The 13801-nt window shown below is 32.8% G+C and overlaps 1 protein-coding gene across 17 annotated transcripts in view; it reads right to left on the bottom strand.

Annotated features, from left to right (window-relative positions):
- Nucleotides 1-8377: 8377 nt before the first annotated feature.
- The window catches only part of jus (EB domain-containing julius seizure protein), a 58276-nt gene continuing 52852 nt past the window's right edge, over nucleotides 8378-13801 (bottom strand). For 9 of the 17 annotated variants that reach the window (XM_073963013.1, XM_073963011.1, XM_073963006.1 and 6 more), the window contains one exon: nucleotides 8378-9105. In XM_073963013.1, the coding sequence (XP_073819114.1) occupies nucleotides 8837-9105 (269 nt within the window). In that variant the 3' untranslated portion in view covers nucleotides 8378-8836. Of the gene's footprint in view, nucleotides 9106-13102; nucleotides 13562-13801 lie in introns of all 17 variants that reach the window. The other 8 variants (XR_012409295.1, XR_012409299.1, XR_012409298.1 and 5 more) reach the window with 1 other exon arrangement.

Here is a 13801-nt window from a genome sequence, read left to right as displayed (position 1 = left end):
TGTTTTGAGAGAAACTTCCAGTAAAACTGTTGGTCTGTTCCAGAACTGCAAGAATCTACTTATTTTTACTATTTTTGCCGATAACATAAAGGGAAAAATGCTATCGTAGTAAAAAATAGTAGCTTCTTGCAGGTTCTGGAACAGAGCATGTATTACTTCTTTGTGCCATGTCATTCCATTATAAAATAATAAAGTGTTTTGATATTCTGTATTGAATATACAGGTCTTGAGGCAATAAATTCATTTCGTATTAAAAAAAATACAAGTTCAGTATTGTGTGGATTAGAAATGCATGAAATTAAATGTCTATTGGACAAAATGACAATATCTCGAAAAACAATTAGAATTACACAGTATAACACCCTACACCACCATGATTTCAATATAATTTGGCGAATTTGCTGGAACTACATAAATGCCATAACATTTTTGAATACAGCAAAATCTCAATAATTCTAACTATTATTTAGAAGTTATGTGTTCACCTGAAGGAACACGAGAGACTTCTCTCAAATCAATGACTAAACGCCGATTCATATTGGCTCAATGATATGGGACCTATTTTTATTGCCGAGTCCGAACGGCGTATCTTATGAAGAACCACCACTTATGGAGAAGTTTTATATGGCGAGAATACCCGGGAAATGTTACCTACATTAAACTGTGGGCTATTTTACCGCTGTTGCATACAGAATGCAAGACGGCCGTGCTTACCATTGCGCCACGGTGGCACCCATTTTTTAAAACCAGAATGGCTGAAAAGCCATTCAGCAAATCCTTCAAAGGACCGAAAATCGGCCGGTGCCATTGTATTGAACACCCGAGGATAATTTATAAGACTTTCATTCTAATTAATCTATTTTAGATACACACTTTCTGTTTTGCAGATAAGTGGTCTGTTCCAGAATTGCAAGAATCTACTAATTTTTACTATTTTTTTGGACAAATTGTAGCTTCTTGAAGGTTCTGGAACAGAGCAAAGATTTACCCAATTATAAAATTTGGAATGCATTCCGACCGCATGTATTTTTTTCAGAAGAACTCGGTGAGAAAAATGTTGTACATATGTGTGTATTTCTTAAGGGGATACCCCTAGTTGTGCAGGTAGATCTAAGAAGATCTTTTTTCTACCTGAAAGAGCACATCTTAAACTACTTCTGGAATTTTTGTTGTTGACCCTTTTTTTGTAAAAGCATTTTATGGTGCCAATGATAACTTGAAAGCGGATATGCCGATCTTCGTTTATTTTTGTGGGCATTTTATGAACATAATAATATTGTCTTTAAGCGAAAAAGGATTAAAAAAATCGATTTAAAAAAATTGTGAGATGTAAAAGTCAAAATTTACATTTAAACGAAAAACATTGACTATCATAAATATCAAAAAAAATAAAAAAACTGTCTCGCTTAAAGACAAGCTTTTTATGTATATAATAAGCTCACCAAACCATATGAAGATCGGTCGATTCGTTTTAGAGCTATCGTTGGCACCGACTGCAAAAACGCCATTTCGAGAAACAGGCGTTTAAAGTTTACACGCTACATACAAATTGTTCCCTTCCATTGCTCATATCTCAGGCAATTTTGCTTCGATCGAGTTGGAATTTGTTGATTCATACTCTATAAAAAATAAGCCAATAATATTTTTACGGTTTTTGAAAGTGACAAGTAGAGGTAAGCCCTTTAGGGCGAAACCTATAGCTCTGCGTGTTGCGTGTGCGTTCAAAAATACAAAAACAAAATACATGTATTTCAAATTGAAAACAACAACAAATACATGTATTTTGTTTTTGTATTTTTGAACGCACACGCAACACGCAGAGCTATAGGTTTCGCCCTAACTTTGAAACCCCCAGTTCGTATGATTGTTAGAATAATATTTCTTATTAATAACAATCATACGCACTATGTTTTCAATGTTATGCAATTTCTGAAAGTTTGTACTTACCCCCTGTTTTGTAACTATTTTTTGTTCGTTCGTCTATATTCGTAATAATTTGGACCTAATTCTTCGTAGATACGTTCTATATATAGGTAAGAATTCCTCATTCAAAAATCAACGTTTCACATTTGCGCTAATGCGAGTAAATCGATTTACAAAATTTGACAGTTCGTGTGGGAACAATAAATTTTTTTACAAAAACAGGGGGTTAATCTTCTTTTTCGTAATAGTAAATGCTTTTATCATTTGACATTCATTCATAAAATTGGACGATTTTGTCAAAGTATGCCAAAATACCCAACTTATGGCGTAAAGAAAAAAATATGGCATTCATTTAATTCAATCAAATCCTCCTCCTAATAAAATCAGCAATATTTTCGGTGTTTGTTGCATAAAAAATCAGTGAAGCTGTATAATGTCAATGGAAGAAATCTTCTACCCCAAATTTCACTATAAATCATCAAGAAAATTATTGGTTACCATGTAAACATACGAATGGACACATAAAATTTGGAATGAATTCCGAAGAACCCGGTGAGAAAAATTTTGTACATATGTATGTATTTTTTAACTTTGAAACCCCAGTTCGTATGATTGTTACAATAATACGTCTTATTATTAACAATCATACGCACTGTGTTTCCAATGTTATGCAATTTCTGAAAGCTTGTACTTAATCTTCTTTTTCGTAATAATAAATACTTTTATCGTTTGACATTCATTCATAAAACGACCACTTTTTTGGTCGCTAACTTACTGAAAAATATCATTAATTACCGAAATTATAAGCAATTTAATTTTACCGGGGTTTTCAGTAACCAAAAAAATGAGAAATTTCAATAAATGATACAATTATTATTTTAAAACAAGACATAGTTTAATTCTGATCCGAATAAATGTCAACAAGTAAAAAAGTTTCAGTCGGCTTTGCCGACAGATATATACCCTCAGCCAATGTGAAGTGAAACTTTGGCCTACGGACAGATCGAATGTATTTAAGGTCTCTTCAGAATTTTGTGGCCCTTTTGGGACATTTCAACTTGCCGCCAAAAATCAGAAATTAACTGCACTAAAACACAAATGTTGAACTTTTGTGGGGGAGGTACCCTTAGGGAGGACCGATATGGGCCATTTTAGAAGTTAAACTAAATTTTGACAAAATATTAGGAGATCCAAAGTTTGGACCAAATAGTCTGAAACACATTTCGTCCAAACATACTTGGGGTCTAAAACCATTATTTCGATGAGGCACATTTTGCCCGTATGAAAGTGTATATACCCTCGTTAGCATAAATGCTGAGGGTATAAAAATGACAATGAAAACGGAACAAAATCGATTAGTTGTCAAAGAGAACCGTACCTAAAATCTGCTGAGCAAAATTTTTGCAGAATATTTGGATGCTGGAAATAAAGGACGAAAAGGACATGAGAAGCATTGGGATAGAAGAATGATATGTTCTACAAAAAGATTCGACAATCGATTTAACTGAAGACAAGACATCTCAAAACGAAGCCACAACAACGCCAAACAGAGATATTGAGCATTTTCTTAAGTATTATGGAAAACTTGACCTATGGCGAAAATGTCCTTTTGGGTTCTTAGCATACTTATCAAGGGCTTTCATTTCCAAATGCAATTTTCCACCAAACAAAAATGCACAGTGTTACTTAAAAAATGTATGGATTCCTTTTATTTTCAATCTTTGATGTACAAAATCACAGGCAACTACGGATCGTTGTGTGGTGTTCTTGTAATAATACCACCAATAGATTTAAATTCCATTGTCTTATTCAAAGATTGTAACATATATATTAGCCTTTTTCGGGTTTCGACGACGAGATAAAGTCAGTTGCTGATGTTCATAGAAATGCCTAACATATATTCACCATAATGGGATGAGTGCATTTAAATTTTGACGTTATATCTCAAGTCGTAAAAGGCTCTTGTCCCATGAAGACTGAAAATCATTACGTGTACATGGGCTATAAAGTTTATATCCTTGAAAAAAACTATGGAAAAGTATACACCAATTATAGAGAAATTTTAGTTTACCTGTGTATGGGAAATATCACCTAAATTACGCTGGGTTAGTAAAATTAAAAAGTAAATTTGGTAGCCAGGAAAGCTGCTTAAAATATTCGCAATCCGTGATATTTGCTTAATATGAATTCGTTTACTTAAGATGTCAGGTTGTTATCTAGTAAACGTCCGATATTAATGATTTTAACATAAAATTAATGTGTTTTTGTGACTACTCGGTAATCCGGACTTCTCCGAAATATGTGGTGTCCGGATTATCGAGACTATACTGTAGTTGCTTAGAGATACCTACAAGCAAGCCAGTTTGTAGATATCTACGAGCCACGACATCATTCAGACTAAAAGGGTGCATCAATTTCTAAAATGTTGATATAAAATAAAAAAATACAAACCAAAGTTGGGAACATTTTTACGGTAACTTATGAGAAGTCAAAATCTCAAATGGTGATAGAACCCCTTTAGCAAGCAATTTTTATAAATTGTGTGATTTCGAGGGCAAAACGAGTCAAAAACGACCGCAGGTGTGATGCATGTACATTTTCCGACTTCGAATTGGTTTCATATTCCATTTTGTTCTATGGGAAAACTGATCAATCCAAATCGCTTGAACATATGATTTAACTGCATCTTTTTGCTGGGTACTTTTTGCTATAAAGAGGGGCACAAATTAAAAAAAAATTAATAATTCAGTTAATAACATTTGATGACAGAACAAAGTTTAAATGTAGCTATAGGGGTCGATTATGGATAGCAACTCAACTGTAGTTGCGTTGCCAGAAGAGAAAATCATACAATTAAAATAAGTGAAACGACAGAAATGTTTGAAAAATACATACAATATCAGTGTGTTGAACCTTTAGCTACTAATTTAATTGTAAAAAAGTATGAATTTCAATGTAGAAATTGGATTTTTTATCATTAAATTTGCTACAGGCAACGCAACTGGAGTTGGGTTGCTATCCATAATCGACCCCATAGTTTTTTATTTGTATAGTTTTCCTTTTTTCAGCATAAATGGAGCGAGATAGGGATCCCATATTAAGAACTCCTTTTACTGCAATTTTTATCGGAAAAAACTGGCCTGGATTAGCAGTCGAACAATTTTTACCTTAAGTAACTAACAGTAACTTTTTAACAACTTGAAAAAATTAAATTATGTACATGCAAAACTTCGGTCCAAAATGTATCTGTTCAAAAATTAAACTTCGAGTTAATGGTGGTTGTGTGTTCGATCCAGGTATTTATGTCACCAATTGTAATAAGGAAACGAGATAGCAATGACTCTAAAGGCCAGAGAAAATGTTACCAGTTCATTGCTGTGGCTAAACAAGTAATCTTACAAAAATTTATTAAAATCGGGAAGATTTTGATAATGCTCCAATATAAGATGGTCAGTTGGGGCCCTATAATATAGCCTTATATTAAAATCCAGTCTTTTCACAATTCTTTTGTAGGATTACTTGTTTAGCACAGAAATGAACTGGTAACGTTTTCTCTTCGTTTGGACAATAAATGTGGCCTTTAGAGCAATTTCGTGAAAATTCACTTATGGCCCCATACACATTACTGTATGGGGCCAATGATACGTGTTAACATATTTCGATTGTGCTCAAACTTTATCAATCATAAAAAAAAACTAAACAAAACAAAACACTTTAGGAGGGGTAACGCATAAAAGAATCCGACATAGATTTTTTCCCTTCGAGGTTAAACCAGAAATATTTGTTTTGGTTTGTTTCTGTGACCATTTTGCACTTACATTTGATCTTCGATTATAAAGAAATAAAAGACTCGGTTTGGTTTTTGTAAGGTATGGTAGAGTATTTAGTTTATTATAATAAAATGAGTTCTTAGTTATTAATTTTCTTAGTTTTGCAGTTTACGTTTTAAATATAAATGGCGTCATTTAATATTTCTCACAAACAAATTGCTGTTCTAATTATAATAATATTAGTAATAATAATATTTTTGTTGTTTATATATTTACTTGTTTTCATTTTAATATTGCTAGTTTGTTGATTCTAGATTCGGTTTTTGTCTGTCTATGCACGGTTGTTGTTGTTTTTGTAAGAAACGAAACGTTAAATACGAAAGGGTGACTGACATATGCATTTTAGTAATTATGTATGTATGTGGTGAGTTTTACCATTACGAAAGAATATTATGATATATTTTAGAGTGGGCACTTTCAATGCCAAGCATAAGGCTTTTGTTGTTGTTGTTGTTGTTGTGATTGTGATGTTTTATTTGAAGGTTCAATAGAAGACTTTAGTAAATTCTGCGAATTTGTGAAGTGGAAATTAATTCTGCTGTTTTTTTGGAAGATGCCACTCCAGTTGTATGGAGTTGGACAAGGCGTGCATATAGGTATGTATGTATGTATATTGAAATCAATGTTTGTAGAAAAACGTGTTTTGTAACATTTGCCAGGATTATGGAAGGAATAATGTTGCCATATCCCCTTGTCTTCCAGAGCATCGTCATCTCTACTATTAATGTGTTCATATTTGTTGTTGAGTTCATTAATTGAAATTACACTAATGTCTAAAATTGAATTATATTTGTAATTGGGGTTTCTAAACGCTTCCTAAATACGAAGGTATTTGTTTCTCGAATTTTATTAAAATTAAGCTAGTAAATATTTGTAATTGTTCTTGTTATTATCTATACTACATTTGTGTGTATGTATGTAAAAAAAGATTTGTTCTATGACATTGTTGTTGAAAACGTAATAGTTTTGAAATTCTTCCCCAAACTTCAAAACCAATTGCGTTTTTATAAAAAACAATAGCAAAAGCGTCTAAAAATTCGTTGAATTTTAACAAAATCACAAAGTTGTATAAGGGGTTTATTCTAAAATATGTCCATGTTATCTCTAATAATGACGGAATTAAATCACAGTACAGAGCCACGCAAAGTAATTCAAGTATTTCGAAAATCTAAACAACCAATAAATATCTTCCCCGTATATTTATTAATTTGATTTGTTGTTAAATAGATTGACGACTGGCAATTGTAGTTTTTACACATCTGTGCTGACTACAAATATCTGAGAAAAAAAAAAAACAACTTCAAAGAATTAATGTAGAAAAAGATACGAATTTTCAGATGCGATAATGTTGTGGTTTTTCTCTACAAACATTTAAATTTTTCTCTTTTTGAAATGCACAATAGCTTTTGCTACGAATAATTTTCCTGCTGCAGACACTTTTCCGTAAGTATTAGAGAATAACCAGGACATGTGGCTTATAATGAAAGAGGCGATATTTTCACAGTTTAGTTATATGTATGTATGTATTTACTTAGTCCCACCATGTGATCGGAGTTAATAATGTATTATTTTTTTTAATTAAATCTACAAATGTATGAAAAAGTATAAGTATATAGTAGGTTGGTGTATGTGTAATGACTTTTATTATTGAATTCCCTAATGTTATACCGTTCTGATGTGTAAAAAATAAATTTGATTTTTTTTTTAATTTTGCGGGTAAATGTATGGCGGCATTTTTGTTTCTTTTTTTTTAATTTTTGTTTTAATTAAATGGCTAATTTAAAAATAGTTTCTTTATATATAAGTATGTATATATGTGTATATAGATTTATGTATATATAATTAGTATATTATAATGTATAGAGATCATGTATAATATAGAGGGATTAATGTAAATATTGATTATTATTCTGTTAAAGTGTTTTCAGAGCTTTTGGGCGCTTTTTAATAGTCCGAGCCTTATAAATATAAGTATTTATCAAATAATGATTGCGTATAGAGATTTGTTATTTTTTTTATTTTCGTTTGCTTCAAAAGAATAACTGAAGAATTTAATGAAAAAAAAAATCGTGATAAAATCCTATGAAACGCATATTTTGATTCGAAAATATGGTCCCGAAGTTTGTGTCTCCTTTTATGGTTACATTACTAACTTGTATAAAGAAACAAACCAAAATGTTTGTAGTGCATGAAGAGGGTGAGAGGTGAATGATCGGATAAGTGTAATGATTTATTAAGCGTATTATGTCGATGTTGTTGTTGTTTTTATGATTGTAAAAATGCTACTAAACTATGATTAAATTAGGGCTAATAAATAAAATGCAACATTCATTTTACAACCCCCAAATGTTTGTCTTTACGATTTGTTCCTTATGTTTAAAGGATTTTCCGTGGTAGGTGTTCAAGCTCCTTGACAAGGTTTCTCCAAGTTTCGACTTACAAAAGAAAGATCTGATTGTAATCTGTGAATGCATATGTATTTGTGTGTCACAAAATCTTTGCTTTAAATACTAAATAAATCGAAATTAACTCTCATGTTTTCGTTATAATCTTTTTGTTGTTGTTGTTGTTCTTATAATGAATTTGTTATGCAAGGTTTTTTTCATATATTTTTTTAAATCAGCTTTTTGTTTGGTGTATTAAAGGCAATATTTTGTTGTTGTGTTTGTTTAAAATGTTTTTTGTTTTAAAAAGATGCTTGAATTAAAATTTAAAAAAAATATTTTTTGTTTTTTTTTTTGTTCTACGAATAGCTAAAGTTTAAACTCGGCACTGAACTCTCGCTTACTAGCAGGGAGGGCTCGTTTGCACCTCTTATGTATCGTCATCTATCATTTAAAAGGTGTGCATATATCTTGGAATGTCGTCTTGTATTTTCAAAAATAGAAATATAATATTTGTTGTTTTGTGGTTGTAATTAATTGCTAAGTTTAAAGCATATTCCATTGGTTGTATGTATAATACGTTTGTATGTATGTTTTTTTGTTGTTGTGTGGTTAATAACCTATATGCTTTCATATCTGAATGTGTGTGTGTGTGGGGGGGTGTTATTTTTCTTCTATCAGCGGTAGGTAGCACTGTATTTACTTCTCAGGTTCAATAATGTCCACGGTCACACTCTCAGCAACTGGATTTGCTGTGATGTTGGTTTGTTGGACCAACGGTTGATGCTGCTGCTGATGAGCTGCATCCGGTGTTGAAAGATGCTGTGAATGGTGTGGTAGATGTGGGTGGTAAGTGGTACCTTTCCTCTCATGATGTGCGTTATTTATGGCCGGCGAAACAGAGTTGCTACGCGTAGACCTCAAAGAAGTGGCCGAAGCATTACTGCCATGGGAATTCGAACGTGAACCTGCAAATAAATACACATACATATACTTTTTGGATTTTGGGAAAAACATTTGTTTCCAGAACGCAATTTCTATAAGTAGTCACTACAGCAACTAGCAAACATTTAAAGCATTATCCGTGTTAACAGAACACAAACCTAAACATTGTTAAACAATACATTATATACATATATTAACTACATATTTATGTACATGGAATTGTGCAGAACAGGATGGAAGTGTATGTAACAAAAAATGAAAAGAAAAATTAAAATATGTTTTGTAAGTAGCAAATTAAACGGTGTGTGCACGACAGACATACACATTTAGCTGTAATCGCAAGGTAGTTTTGAAAGATAGTTACGGATAAAGTGAGTAGAACTTAAATCGTTAGCCGGACCAGAGTTTCATTATAAAATAATAACAAATATTGAATTAATAAATTACGTTTTAGGCATTATCTAAATTGCGTGCGTACAAAAATACGTTAATGTGTGGCCTGTTTTAAAGTCTTGTTAATCCAAACCCGCAAGGTCCATTAAAACAAATCATACATTTATAAAACTGGCCAATATACATATCTAAATGCAATTCGCTTTCGAAATAGTTTACATTTTCATAATTGTTTTTTTGTTTTCAAATTATAAAAATAAAAAAAAATCACATAATAAAATATAAAATACGGATTGTCAATGTTGACAAGTTGGGTAACAAGACTTGAAACACACGCAATTATTTAGGTAAGCCCCTTGAGAACAAAATAAACAGTTTTTCAATTCTTCAACAATTACTAACAGAAATGATCGTTAAAATAAACAAAATAAATGTTTCTCAATGAACTATTGGATTTGCTTTGTTTTCTTCAATGTTGTTTGTGTATTGTGTGTTTGGGAAATGTTCAAAAGCGAAAAATCGACATTTGATTTTAATTGTGATCACAATTGTTGACTTTTGGGACATTATAATATACTGATTCTACCTACGGTATAAATTCAAAATATGATCAAAAGATTGTTGTATACATATTTATAATTGAGATTTTTTTCTGTAGGAATATGAATACATACATATCGTCACCATAAATGCCGGAAGACGTAACCGACATGAAAATCGAAATTCGTTTTTTGGTGGAATCTGATACATAAAGCTAAAATACATGCTCTGGCAAAATTTCAAGCTTCTACGTTCAAAAGCAACGATGGTATTCATGAAATGGCATTTCGGAAAATGGGATAATATTGCCAATTTTGTAGTAATGGAGGATCTCAAAACTAAGCACTTTAGCGATTTTGGTTTCACTACTAATTCCCCTTCGTATATGATCGATAATATCCCATATACTCGCCTTCATAAGATTAATATTCCATAAAACAGTTTTTAATTTTATAACGTTTTTTGCTTCTCCTGTAAAGTTTTATTTTTGTGGGTTACGTCTTCCGGCATTTATGGTGACGATATGTAGATGTGAAAGCAACATTTTGAATTTTGCTCGGAATGCTATTGTCATCTGTGTTTAAAAAACTCTGTAATTGATTTTTGTACGGGAAGGGCTTTTTACGGGATGACATATATTGGGCTTCCCCCAAGAAGGAAATTGGGCATGTACTGGTACCAGCGGGTTTATAACAAACAGTTAACCAAATATATAAATACTGTTGCACCTCAATTATCGGTGATGGTCGTGATCTAAACCTAATGAAACCATATTTATGCCCGTAATCTCTACGCGTAGTTATCTATGAGTTCATAGATATCCGTCGTGTAAACAAAATTCCATAATTCCAATGCGTAGGTAACGTTACCGGGTCGAAAACGGCCGTGTTACTTACACCATGGATTTTGCCGATCAACCCGTTGCCAATGTGTTAACAATTGTAAAACACTTATATGCGGCAATGTTTTTACGAAATCATGAATGAAAATCACCAATGTTACCACATGTTTTCAAAATTTACACGTCTCGGCAAATGGCACGTAGAAATTACCAAAGGCGTAGGTAAAGATAACTAATAGGTAGCTACCTTTTCGGTTACCTAGGGCTAGAAATTACGGGCATAATTTATATAAACAATTCTATAAATTCTAGAACTATGTTGTTCGGTAAAATGGTAGTATTAGTTTTCGTTCGCTGTGATAATTCCGGTTGGTCGATGCAATTAAAAAAAACAAGTAAGAGAAAGCTATAGTTGGACGAGGCCGGCCATGTGATTCCCTACACCACTTCCTGGACACTGTTTTCCACGAATTTATTTTATATGAATGCGACACGTTATATTATTGATATAATTAAGTGATATTTTTGCATAATTTATTATTGAAAATAAATTGCATCAAAGGAGTGGTCAAGAGTTGGTTCTCATGGTGTTCGTAATTTGTTGGAATGCGGCCCCGGAATTTAAAATTTGGACCAAAAATTAAATTTGGATATTTTACCCACAATGGTCAATTTCACACGCTAAATCCTATCCGATCATTTTTCAAAAGTATTGGCATTTTCCTTGGGCAAAATTCGTAGTTGTCAGTATTAAAATATAACTGCGACCTTTAGTGTGATTATGGTTACACTACGCTCAAATAAAACTATGGGATCCCTGTATATGCTAGGATGTAAGTTTGTTATCTGTTCACGCACATCAGCATAATTGGCAAGGTCATAAGTTCCTTCCAGCAATAAAGATATTGTCATTATACTAAACATTTTACTAATGTTCACACAAAAGTTTTGGTCAACTTCACCAGCTAAATATTATCTGATTATAACACTGTGCTATGCATGGTGCATATATTCAGTTTTGTGGGAGTCCATGCAAGACGAAAATACCTTTGGTTTCCTTGGGTCACTTCGTTTTTTGATTTAATAACGGTAAATGTAGTGAAAAACAGGGTTTCTTGGATTTTCAACTTAAAACGGACATAAGTTCTTTTTTCCACAACGGACTTTTACGGCTTATTTTTTATTTAAAAGGTAAAAATCATGTCTTTCGAACAAGCCATAATGGTTAAGATATAGTGACTTAAGTGTAACAAAAACGCATTTGTCACACTTAAATCAATATAACATAACCATTTGTTACCCGATATTTAAAAATTATGGCTTGTTCGAAAGGCATGATTTTTACCTTTTAAATAGAAAATAAGCCGTAAAAATCCGTTGTGGAAAAAAGAACGTATGTCCGTTTTAAGTTGAAAATCCAAGAAACCCCGTTTTTCACTACATTTGCCGTTATAAAATCAAAAAACGAAGTGACCCAAAGAAACCAAAGGTATTTTCGTCGCCATAAAATTTCATATATAAGGTTTTTGAATCAAATGGAAAAATAGAGGTAGGAGTTTCAAAAAATAAATAGTTTTTTGTCACTTTAATATATATCTTTTGATCTTCCGTGTTTCCTCATGCAAATAATAGTTAACACCCCAAAGCAGAGAATATGTTCTGTATTTGAGTGTACCTTCGCACATACTGATGAAATATGTTGTGTCTTACTCACCCAAAGTAACAGTACTAAACATGCTCTATTTGCGATCACATTAATATCGCGGACCAATTCGATCGAACGTGTGTAGGTGTAAGTATTTTGTGTGAATTTCGTTGTATCGGGAGTTTATTTTGCAAAGCATCCCAATTGATATGTATGTATGTGTATTTGTAGTACACAGTCATTAGAAATACATGTAATACAATTAAGAAGTGATCGAGTTACAGATGATATTGGTTCAATGGTGATTCTTAGATGATGGTGGTTATAGCGGAAATAAAATGCAGTGTTGTGTGGTGTGGTGTATCACTTGGAAAAAAGTTTATATGTGTTTGTAAGGACACAGTTTAACAACCACTACAATAACTTGAATACGACTATATTGTTTCCAGATTCAACTAGCTACAATTCATGGAAAGGCTACTGGGACACTCTAGTTTCTACGATTGTCGCAGCAGTAGATAGCGATAGACTTTGAAGAGGGAGAGAGGGTAAGAAATTACTTAGTGGAGTTGTTGAAGAAAATGGAAAAGGAACACCATACCTCGTATCACAGACATCGCAACGTGTTGATTTTTGTTTGTTCGTGGTGTTGTCTCGTCTAACCAATCACTATGCTTTGTTAACGGTAATTGAAATGGCCTTTAAAATTTATTCACTTTCATGTTGACCATTGGCGGCGGTGGCTTTATGTTCGTGCTACTGGCAGTACCAGCCTTCAGAGTTTGACTGGAATAGGCTATAGTGGTGGTCAGTGTTGGTGTAGGTGTCGGCGATATTGCATTTGACGAGTGAGGGGACACACTGGCACTGTGTACGCCACTGGTGTGCGGCGTGGCATTACCAGCAGCTATTGGTATATTTGAGGAATTCGAATGTGGGTGCGCGATATGATGGTGTGTATTGGCTGTGTGACTGTGCTCAAGCAAGCGTGAGCAATTTGAAACATCACTAACGCGTGAATCACTGGAACGAGTATTACTTTTGGAACGGGTCATTCGTCCTGTAAACGAAGCCATTAATAAAAAGGCAACAAGTGGGTCCCGAGCAAATGCGGGATTTGTCGGGGTTAGTAAAAGGCCAACTGAAAATGTGTAAATAATATGTTCTAACCCTGAGTCTACAAGGGACAAAACAATGGGACACAATGCTTTAAATTTTATTTAAATTGTACTATAGTTAAAACTTTGATAAGTTCTGAATATAATGCACCAAAAGAAAGGAAAGTTTAAATATTTTCATA

This window comes from Musca autumnalis, unplaced genomic scaffold, assembly GCF_047663935.1.
Source record: "Musca autumnalis isolate F117 unplaced genomic scaffold, ASM4766393v1 scaffold_1, whole genome shotgun sequence".
NCBI classification, from domain to species: Eukaryota; Metazoa; Arthropoda; class Insecta; order Diptera; family Muscidae; genus Musca; species Musca autumnalis.
This window is presented reverse-complemented; position numbering and strand designations above follow the sequence as displayed.